The following is a 12,161-nucleotide window of genomic DNA, read 5'->3' as shown; positions in this document are numbered from 1 at the left end:
TGAAATATTCTTCTAGAGTGGGTGTAACGTAGATATCTTTTGTTGTAAAATTAGCAAGAAATTGAAATTTCAACCTAAAACTGCATAAATCTACCGCTGACAACCCATGCTTTGCAAATTTTAAGGGGGCGCGCTCGCCTGCTATGCCCCAGCCGGAATCTGCCCCAGTCTGAATTCGCCCCTGTAATGAGTATTTAAAACTTGTTGACGTCCACTTGGACTCATATACAAAGAAACTGGACTAAAACTGGACATGCAGTGGCTGAATCTGGGGTAGTGTTGGAAAACATAGGCACAGTAAAACAGCACACTGTAACCTGAACAACCCTATTTTTATTTCTTCGGATGGGAACATAACCTCTTTCAGTTTAAAAACTTCGTGACAACTCCCCTTTTTGGGATGGTCTCTGTGTTGACATGTGCTCCTGTTACCTAGATATGACCGTTTAAACTCTTAACACCAGTCAATTAAAACATAGATTTAAAAAAAAATGTTTTGAGCATAAGTTAACATCCCACCAAAAAATTATTCTCATATGTATAGTTTTGTGTTTTATTAATTGTATATGTCATCCCCTCTTTTCCTCTTTCTAATACTAATTTAGAAGCATTATATTAATTATATTCTTTTAATTTTAGTCTTTTAAAAGCCATTTCCAAATATTTTTCTAACTCGATCCAGTTGATAGGAGAAAAATGTCAAAATGAAACAGACTATAGTATTTAAATTGCGAGAATGTGTGTCACATGATCAGTTTAAATATACACAAAGATGGCGGCCTCAAGACAATTTGAAGCGGTTGTCCGAGAAAATCTTGCTGTAGCTAGCAAATAAGGTGGACTTTGGTATTTAAATTGATATACTTACATAGCAAAATATGTCTACTTTCAAATCATCCTCCACCCCGGTCCTTGGCATGCTGCCATTGGCGCAGTCAGTCCCGGTTCTAGTTCAAGGCGAGGTTGAGTTGTAAAATTTTCCCGAAAATACTACATATAGGGCATTTTAAGGGATTTGGTGGTGGTCAAAACAAAAAATATCTCTGGCACCAAATCCCATTAGGGATTACCTCTGACCCTGCAATCCCAAAAATGCCAACCTTTTTGGAACCAAAAGTGGTAGGGGGGGTTTGGGCCCCCCACCCCCCAGAAACTTTTTTTTTATCCTGGGCACATTTTGGAGGATAAAAGACACCTGATAAGGAGAGTGAACCATTTTGTTCATAATATTTGCCCATCTCCCGATTTTTTTTTACAATGAAGAAAAATGCTGCATCCTGCTGGGCTTCATCCCCCATCTTTGTATTTTTGTCTCAGGGATTTTCCCAAGTTCAAAATCTAGCGTGCCATTAAATTTTTTTAATTGGTGCATATGTATTTAAATATCCAATGAAAAGGTCGGCGTATATACTATGTCGTACATGCGTTTCACTCCCCTTTATTAAACTCCCCCAGTAATGGCAGAGTCATCACATTATGGACTCGACCATAACGTAGAGTTGAATTAAATAAAGATGAAAAAAAAATCAGTAATCATTTTTGAAATCGGTAGAAAAGTTTCTGAAGTTGGTAGGCGGTAGAAACACCAGAAAATCGGTATACTAAAAGTATAACATGGCATGTATACAACCCTCCTCCTTTTTATTTGGATATTGATATATCGGTTTGGGGTCAGAACGATGTCCCATACAAAAAGTTGGAAAATATTCTGTTAGATCCCTGTTTTAAAAATCATTTCTGCTCCATTCTGTTCCAAAAGTAACAAGCTCCACCTACTCTCTATTACGCTTCAAAATGTCAACAAAACAGGGTCTCTCGTGGACAATGATTGAAACTTCAATAAATAATGTAATTTTTTGAGCAAATTTGGTGTCAGCATACAGGAAAATGATTCCAGAATCTAACAAGTACGTGTGACATGCACAATTTCAACTTTAAAGTCGTTACAAGCGGTTGAAGGGCGGTAACCTGTGGTACTGCTGAATCTCCAACTTTTTGTATGGCACATCATTCTGACCCGAACCCGACATATCAATATCCAAATAAAAAAGAGGAGGGTTGCAGGGTCAGAGGAAATTCGGACTAGTTTGCATTAAGTCAGAAATATCTTCCTTTATTTTTTTCTTTTCTTGTATGTTTGTATTCTTTGTTTGTAAAAACTACCTAAATTAAAGAGTGCAATTACTGATGATAAACAAATCAAAATTTTAGTTTTGTCTCATTTTATAAATATTTTTTTAAATGTTTTGCTATTATATGAATTGAAGGATTTTCACAATGACATATCTAAATTATTATTTCTGTTCTTATTTATCATATATTTGAAGTTAACATTCATTTTTTGTTTAATATCATTATTATTATCTAATACAGGGAGTGTATATTAGTGTAATATTAAGTCCCTGTTTAATGTTACAATATATTCAACAAAGCATCATGCAAGTAGTATGTATTCAAACCCATTTATGGACAATTACAACATGAAAGTTTACTCCACTTGAAAATACTGTTAACGAAAAAAAGTCAAAATAAAGTTACTGAAACAAAATATAAAAAAAAAACCAAAAAAAAACAGATGTGGCCTTCCCCTTTTTTAATACATGTTACAAGTAAGTAGATTATGAAAGGTGAAATGTTGGTGGTATACAATGTTCATAGATGTACAATAATCTGTCGGGTACGGTAGGCAGGTGATTCGGTGTCCATACAGAAGATGTAACGATGTTCAAAATCTTCAAGTTCTTTATTGATGATGTTGCCATATTCTGGCGTATATCATAAACAAAGAAACATACAATACATAGAAGATATAAAACACATTCAAGTAAACACAATTGGTAATATAAGAATACAAAAGTCATTGCATGAAAGTTTCAAACATAATTAAAAGCTTTAAAATGTCTGTACTGTCCTGCCATTTTTTTCTAATATCATTTGCTTCTTTTATAAATTTTCAAAGTGATTTAGTAGTAGTATGGTTATTCAGATTAAGCAGTTCCCTGGTGAGTTTTAGATCTGCAGTAACTGTTACATAAATGTTACAAAAAGTTCCTCATCTAAGTGTATCATATTGAGGACATTTCAGAATAAAATGATTTTCATTTTCAACTTCTGTTTTACAATATTTGCAGAAGTGGTGTCTTATTATAACGACCGACTTCTATTTCTAAAGAATGAGCGCTTATTCTGATTTTTGTAAGTTCTGCTCTTGAAACTCTATGAAAAGAAAGTTTGAGGTAATTTTGTAGTTACTTGTATTATAGATGGTGCTATAAAAGTAAAGTTTTCCTTGTTTCTTTTCTTGCATATTTTCAAAATGTATTCCAATTTTAATTATATAATACTCTTCAAGTTTTTTCTTTATTTCTTTTTCTGATGTATTTTGGGATGTTAATCCAAGTTTTCTTTTCAGAAATTCAAGTCTTTCATATAGATTATTTTAGATTTTTATTTTCTAAAAAAAGCAGGTCTCAGAAGGGAGTTGCCACCATCACCTTTTTCTTAATGTCTAACAGTCTGTTGCAATATTTAAACATACGATAATATGCCCTAAAAGAGACTGGATATATACCCAATTCAGTATGAACACCTATATTTGAAGCTTTACTATGGACACCTAGAATATTTTTCAGGATCATGTTTTGAACTTTTTCAAATGGTAAGTTGTCTTGATTTTCTAGGTTGGTATGAAAATCACTTATCCATATTTCTGACCCATATGTGATTATTGGTAACATAATACTGTCATAAAGTTTCAGCCAAATCATAGGTGAAAAATTTTCATTTAATGCTAGTTTAGATTTGAGAGCATAAAAAGCTTTGCATGCTCTGTTTGCTAAGTGTTCTCCAGCTGGTCTTAAAGATCCATTGCTTTTTATAATTATTCCAAGATATTTGTATTCTTTTAGTTTTACTATTTCTAATTCTTCATTTCCAAAATAGGGTCCCATTGTTTTAGGGTATTTTTCACGCTTTGAGAAAACCATAATTTTTGTTTTATTAGAGTTTATTTCAAGTTTCCAGTCATTGCAAAAAACGGTATAGTGCATCTAGACAGTATTGGAGACCTTTCAGGGATTTTGAAATTAATACTGCATATAGCAAATAATTAACCCTATAATTGTTTAGGGTTATTGCATCACAGCCATCTTTAAAGTAAGTTTCAATATCATCAAATATCATTTAAATATATTGAATAGAATAGGACTTAAATTATCTCCTTGTTTCACTCCACTGTTTGCTGTGAATGGGTCACTGTATCTGGTTTGGTATTTGCAGGCCTATTTTGTGGAGGAGTAAATATCTTTTATTATGTTATAAAAATTCTCACCTATACCTTTTTGAAGTATTTTGAAAAGTAATCCTTGTCTCCATATGCTGTCAAATGCTTTTTTAAAGTCTACAAAACATGTATATAATTTATCATCATTTTTTACTGTATATTTATTAATTATTGTTTTTAGAACAAAATTGTGGTATGTTTTTCTTGAGTTTTTTCTAAAACTAGCCTGATTCTGGCTCAATGATTTGTTTGATTCTAAGTAATTATTCAGTCTCTTCTGAAGCAATCTAGTAAAAAGTTTACAGTACTACATATTGCAATTCCTCTATAGTTATTACATGAGGTAGGATCACCAGATTTATGGATGGAGGAAATCAAAGAGAGAATCCATTCAGTGGGGAACCCTTCAGTGAGAATTGTATTGAAAAACTTAACTAGTGTTTTTAATATGGAACTAGTTCCACTTTTAATAAACTCGTTTAAAATTTGGTCAATACCTTCCTTTTTGTTAGATTTCAATTCCGAGATGCCCTTTTTCACCTCTTTACAAGTATTGGGAAAGTCTAGTGGAGTTTCATCACTTGAAAGGTTTTCAGCTTCTATAAGTTCATCAAAAATTTCTTCATCTCTCGAAAAAGCTGTTTATAATGTAATACACAATCTGTCAGTTCTACTGGTGTATCTGAACAATCTTTAGTTTTGTAGTTATTTATAGAACTCCAAAACTCTTTTGACTTTTTGGGGTTGAAAGAATTTATTTGTTTTGACAAGGTATGAAAATGATTTGCTCTCAGTTTTTTTCTCATTTTATTATATCTACTTCTATAATTTGAAAAGGTTTGTCTGAGATTACAATTGTAGGGGTCTTTTGAAAGCTTTTTGATAATGATATCTTCTTTTTTTAACAAAAGACAATCTGTTGTCATCCATTTCTTTTTGGGTTTAATTTTTTTTGTTTATTTCTTCCTCTCTTTCTTCTTCCAATTTCTTTGAAGACTAGCGTTTTGTTTGCTGTGGTATTATAAATACTGCTTATCTTGTCTAAATATTGTGTTGATACCATTGGAGGGGTCATCTATTGAGTTATTTAGCTCTGTTATTTTATTAATAGATTCTTCATCTAAAAGTGTAAAATATACCTGTCTTGACACTCTTCCGACCACAAATATTTTCCTGGTAGGGGATTGCATTCATTTTGATGAGATTTTAAATTTGTTTGTCTGTTAACAATACCAGTACTTATAATACAATGATCAGAAAGCTTATTTGGTGGCATAACATTGAAATATTTTACATCATGCATTAATTCAACAGTTGTTGGCATGTAATCAATTGTGCTTTTCCCATTGGAATTAAAAAATGTATAGTAACCCATCGAGTCTCCAAGGAATCTCCCATTCATTATCCTCATCTCATGATTTTTGCATAAATTTGCAAGAAGGGATCCATGAAGATTATTCTTCATATCCATTTTGTTTCTGGGTTTTTCTATATCAGGAATATAATTTGGAGGGAGTGGACAGTCAGTAAAATTGTCCTTGATATTGTCAGACGTTATATAATCTGCAAGACATCCTGTTCTTGCATTCATATCTCCACACAGAAGAATGTCACCTTTTCCTTTAAATAAGAGAATCTTATTTTCTAATTTTGAAAAATTCAGTTCAGATGTCTCTTTGTTTTCATAAGGAGGAATGTAACAAAAGCAAATAAAATAGATTTGTCTTTAATTTTAAACCTGCCTTTTCTCCATCTAATTTTAGCTATATAGAGAACTTACTATGTTGGATTTCAGTTATATGTTTTCTTAAATTTGGTTTAGTATATACAAGTATACCTCTTGATTTGCGACCTTTCTTTTTCAACTTTGTTGAACCCACTATAAAAGGGGAGGAGTATCCTGGAAGAATCCTTGGGTTTTCATTTAACATAGTTTCTGATAAACCCATTATATCATACATAGAACTTAAGTTACTAAATAGTTCATCATCAGTTTAATGGTCAGAGAAACAATGAACATTCCAAAAACCTACATTTATCATTTCAATACTATCAATACATATCATATGAATACAAGTGAAAAAATAGGGATACACAGAGCATGTTTTCTTACTACATGTAAAGAGATCAATAGTGATTATAACATGAATCTATGAATGTATCTATAACTACAATCAGTTTGTAAATATATACATGAGTATTATTGTCACTAAAACTCTTAGATTTTTTTGTACATTTACTAGTGAAGTAGATACATAAGATGGTGCAAAACATTGTTTATTGCATGTTGTTTTTGAAAACCATGTTGCTCATTTTCTCTTTGATAGCCCTGAAATCTCGGTTAATAGCCACATGGCCTTTGGTAGCTGAGTTGCTCATCTTGACTGGTGGGCCACTGTTGCTCATGAGAAGTGTAGTACTTGTTTTAAACCCCATGGCCATTATTTTGATATCTGGTATTTTGTGGGGTTTATTTTGTGTCTGTTTTTTTTTTTGGGTCTGACTCCAAGTAGTGGAATAAATGGGATTTTACCAACTTTACTAGTTCTGCTGTACCATTTCTATTAAAGTGTACTCTATCTTTATACAGATATGATGCTTTACTGTTGAGACTTTGTGTGTTTGATTCATAGTAAAAATTTGAGTGATTTGAACAAAACTCCTGATTTTCAAATTCATTTGGGAGACTTTTTTATTAAAACTTGTTTCACCCATTCTATCAAATCATTGTAGTACATGAATTTTACAGTTTTTAAGCATAACAGTTCTTCCAAAAAAAGACATCATCTTTTTTAAACATTCATCTTAAGGCTTGCTGGACAAGTCATTATTTCCAAAACTCCTAATATTAAATGTTGCGGTGTTTCATGATTTTCGATGAAGTCTTTGGCCCCATCAATGTTTTTCTTTTCTTGACCAAGCACGGTTACCTTAAAGTCTCTGTCAGGGTATGCTCTCCTTGAATTAATCGAGTTACCTATCACCAATGCTATGTTATGCGATTTCAGTTTTGGTTTCGATATTTCTGACTGCTGAGTCTGTACATCAAATTTGTTCAAAGTGGGAACATTTATTATGACAGTTTCTTCTTGTTTGTCAAAGTCTCCCATCTTTTGGTTTTCATCAATGTTTTGAGTTTTTGGTTTTTCCTTCTGTTAGATGGATGCATATGTTTCGCTTTTTAGTTCTGATATTTCAGTTTTCAACTTATCATTATACTGATGTCAGAAGTTTGATATTTTTGGTTGAAATTTTATTTTTCTCTTTTTCTATCTTTGCCTTTTCTGATCTCATCATAATCATTTCTTGTTCTAGATCATTATATTTTTGTGTGATATTTCGGATTTCTTCTTCTAAAGTTACTTTATCGTTCTTAACACGATTAAGGTCTGCTTTTAAATTTTCTACATTTTTTCTTTAGTTTGAAGAAACTGGTCGAGTTTCTTTGTTGTTTCTTCTAAAGACACTATTTTATCATTCCAGTTTTGTGTGGCTTTTTCTATGATTGTTATTTTCGCACTGATGTTTTCAATTTCTTTTGTTTTGATTTTTTTCTAACTTTGTTACCCTTTCTTCTATTGAATTCATGTTGTGTTTATCGTTTGTTGACTATAATGAATCAACTTTTCTATTTATGTTACGCAAGTTGCTTTCAATATTTTGGATCGTTTCTGTCACGTTTTGAAGTGATTCTTTTGAAATTTTGTCCTGTTTCAACTGCCTTTCTTGTTGAACTATGATTCTCGGAGACAGGAAATGTTTAATATTTGTTTGAGAGTTTTCTTCTAGAGTAGATAAAAAGTTTTCAGAGTTTGTAATATTTTGCATCATGTTACGAGGGTCATCTTCATTTTCTTGAGAGAGTAGAGTCTGAAATTTTGAGTCCACAATTGATTTTAAGAATTTGAATTCTTTGTCGACTCATGTCGACACTGCACAATATATAGGAAGGTGGTCAAATAAATGTGTATGGTCAAGTATTTTGTATTTTTGTTGGCATTGTACAGTTGGATAAAAATTTCATCAATGATTATGTCGCTACCGTTCTAAGTCGGTCTTTCCATTCACATAAGAATTCAGGCATCAAGCCCATTTGTTCATGATAGCGGTATGCTGACGCTTTTACCCATTCAATGAAACATTCACATATTTCTACTCAGAAACATGCCATACGGGCCCCTGGTTCATATACGTTTTTATTTATGGCCTCTATTTCAGCAAATTCTCCTTTCCTGTTTTTATAGTGGGGGACTGATGGAATGTCATATTGATCAAAAGATATTGTGTTCCATTTATCTGATTTTACAATGTTTTTGACGTGGAGTTTTTGCAGCAACTTGAATGGTGAACTCATTGTTTTGGAGTCAGTCACATGTGGTTTGAAATTGTTCTGGATAATGATAAAAACTGCCTTTCTAGCTATGTGTTATTGTTTGCAGAATCTTTTACTAATGTAATTTCATTGTTTAAGTTCTTGTAATCCCCATTAATCACGATGGATTCACATATTTATCTGTTTTTTCATCACTATAAAATTTTTCTGTTTTCACTGGAAGTTAGAATCTCTGGTTCATTAACATCAGAATGAACCTAAGTAATCAGTTGGTCATTAAGAGTTGCTTCTATTTCGGTAGTTAAGAACTCTTCATAGTTGTTCTGTTGATATGCAAGCTGTTCCTAGAACTTTACGCAGACATGACTTGGTGAGACCTGTTAAGTGCTCCCACCATCCTCCATACCAAGGTGCTCCTGGAGGGATAAATTTCTATATCGTTCCATGTGTATCAAGTTCTCTCTCAATGTTTTTGAGTTAGTTAACATTTCTATTTCCTTTCGACGAAGATGAAAATGTGGTCGCATTGTCCGAAATCATGGTCCTCGATAATAACTTGCGACTCGAAAAACGTCGGAATGCTAGTAAGAACGATTTTTCACTAAGGTTCTGTACAAGTTCTTACTGTACAGATTTAGTCGACGCACATGTGAAGAAGAAAATGTAGACTTTTTTTTTTTTTTTTTTTTTTAATTTTTTCTAAGTTTTCCAACAGTCATCATTACATAAAACACATAACTTATATTGTTCACAAATATCACAACACGATTAAGTATACAAAGAATACATATACTCATTAAGAAATGTATATATTGTTGAAAAATTATTGTTGAAAAATATTTTTGTAAATAGGGTCTTTAAGTCTCGTCACGTGACTCCCAGTTTTCATGAGAATGGGTCCTCGTCTACCATTCAAATGGATTGAGATTCGTCATTAACATAGCACTGAGTTCAACATAAAAAGAAGAAATATCTTTCTGTGTAAAAATGCTGTTAAAAAATGACAAATATCTAGCTGTACAGGATAAAAATTTAAGAAAGGTATAAAAATAGAAGATTTTGCATTGTGATGCAGCGCTTCGATTTCCCAGAAGTAAACAATAAAATGCAAGTCGGTCTTTGGATTTCAATATGTTCGACATTGAAAATTCCGGAAGGGAAACTAAAACTTGAAGGAGACTTACAAACCCTATAATGGGGGTTTTTTCAAAAAAAATAAGAGGATAAAAAAATAATAATAAAAAATAAAGGAGAAATAAATCAGAGAAAAAAAACAAACAAACAAAAACAAAGGAGGAGAAGTCCTAATTTCTAATTTGAAATACATTAATAAATCATTCATTTCACTTATATACATTTTGAGTCCTAGACATTATATATATTTTGGAATTTACTCCACTTAATATTGAACTTAGTAATATACTTATTTTTTTCTGCTAACATTTTTTCTATCTTATACATATCTTGCAACTTACATTTTAATGCTACTATACATAAATTATTTTTAAAACACCTTGTATCATAAATATATTTTTTGATATTAAAAATTTGTTTTGGGGGTCATTTTTAGAAAGTTTTGAAACATCACCAAAAATAAAACTCAATTTTGTATTTGGAATACTTAAACCATACGAAAGAAACCAATATTCAACTTTATGTAAAAAATCTTGATCTATGTTACAATACCATAGTAAATGTTCTATTGTTTCATTTTCTGTGTGACAAAATGCACAATAAGGATCATCAACAATTTTCATTTTAAAAAAAAAGCTTATTTGTAGAAGTATATAATGGCTTATTCTATACTGAAGCCACTGGAGTTTAGTATTCTTAGTGACTACAAATGGAAGCTTAAAAATACAATTCCATTCTAAATTATGTTCACTTAGTAGTTCACTCCATTTTTTTGTCCATCAGAACAGATTTCATTTTTCACTAATATATTGTACATATCTTTTGACCCTTTATAACTTCTAATAAGGTTTTGAATATAGAATAGTGGTACCTTTTATGAAATATTTTGCTGCTGATTTCACAGCTGCTCTCAAACTATTGTATTTTATGACATCAATGTTTATTCCATACTTATGGTGTAATTGTTTTAAAATAAAAAATGAACCATCAGCATTATACAAATTATTAATATAAATAATACCATGTTTAAACCAATATTTGAAGCATGGTGGCTCATTATCTATTTTAATTATATTGTTTAACCATATAGGATTTGAAAGAAAATATTCCCAATTCATGTCTCTTTCTCTGTCAAATGTAGACTTACCTCTTAACTGTCGATTCAAAATCCATTCGGGACCATGAAACCATTATTGTTGTTCATAAATTGTTCTGTTATAGTCTGTCTCTAGTAAGAAAGTGGGCTGGATTTTCACTTGTCAGACAATACTTCCACGTTTGATGTTTTACATGACCTTTGATTTCTGAGATTTGATTGGTGACAAATTTCTCCATTGGTTTAGTTGATACGATCCAATTTAAGACAATCTGACTAATGGACCAAAAATTCACCTCAATGTCTACAAAGCTGAGATTACCTATTAGATGCCAGGTAAGACATGCTCAAAATGCGGCTCCTTTTAATTCAAGTTGTGGTAGCATAATGTGTTTTAATGGTGCAACTCTATTCTTTGACATAATAAGTGTTGATTCTTTTACATTTATAATGTAGGCACATATCCTGTACGCATTTTGACTCGCATCCATGAATACACGTAGTTTTGGTTTCTCCATTTTTTCCTTTAAGGAAGCATCTTGAGATTTCAGTTGATAGTCCTTGCTCTAAGTCTCAGGTGATATCGTTGCATTTGGTTTCAAATGAGTTGGGTAAGGGTGTGTCTCATTTGAATTTCTGTTCCCAGTGATTTCATCAAGATTTTGGCATGGACTGAGTAATCCTAGTGGATCATATACACTCGACATTCAATTGGCGAATGTGGATCATTACAAAATATGCATTTCTTTAGTGCTTTACCTTGGAATTTGGTGCTTGACTTGGGTTTCGATTGTTTCTGTTCAGTGATGACCCGGAAAGGAACGGTGGAGTTTGTTTCAAGTCCTCCGTATTTGCTGTTCCAGCTTCCTAACAATTCATTGGCAATAGCTTCACGTAAAGTTCTAATGGTCCAGCTACGTTTTCCATGGTTTCATGTAATGATGGTTTTCATTTCAGCCAGTAGTTTTCTTAGTGTCACTGGTATTAACAGCCTATCTTATGTACCTTGTGATTGTCCCAAAGATTCTAATCCCTGGAAGCTTGACTCCATGTTATCATAGAATTGTCTAAGGCTGTACAACGTGAACAATGAGGATTTTCTGCATATACGCATTGGCAATGGTTTGTTTTTGGCCATAGAGTTCTTTCAATAATATGATAGCTTCCTTGTAGTTAGCACTAGTGAGTGATAGTCTAGAAATACACTGTATGGCATTGTGTATTACTTGGGATTTGAGATAACTGAACTTTTGGAAGTTTGTTAATGCTGGATTTAGGTGTACCATGGTTTCAAATGATTCCCAGAAGGAAAGCCA

The 12,161-nt window shown here is 32.1% G+C and overlaps 2 protein-coding genes across 3 annotated transcripts in view; one reads left to right on the top strand and one right to left on the bottom strand.

Moving 5' to 3' along the window:
- The window catches only part of LOC148623439 (tRNA (32-2'-O)-methyltransferase regulator THADA-like), a 113,207-nt gene extending 109,257 nt beyond the window's left edge, over nt 1–3,950 (bottom strand). The window contains exon 1 of the mRNA XM_088564852.1: nt 3,495–3,950. Within this exon, the coding sequence (XP_088420978.1) occupies nt 3,495–3,950 (456 nt within the window). The remainder of the gene's footprint in view (nt 1–3,494) is intronic.
- LOC148623438 (pleckstrin homology domain-containing family H member 2-like) overlaps nt 1–12,161 on the top strand; it is a 121,330-nt gene that overhangs the window by 5,762 nt on the left and 103,407 nt on the right. The window lies entirely within an intron of this gene.

Source organism: Perna viridis, chromosome 2 (genome assembly GCF_037379345.1).
Source record: "Perna viridis isolate PV_CMFRI_1.1 ecotype Kerala chromosome 2, ASM3737934v1, whole genome shotgun sequence".
Lineage (NCBI taxonomy): Eukaryota > Metazoa > Mollusca > Bivalvia > Mytilida > Mytilidae > Perna > Perna viridis.
This window is presented reverse-complemented; position numbering and strand designations above follow the sequence as displayed.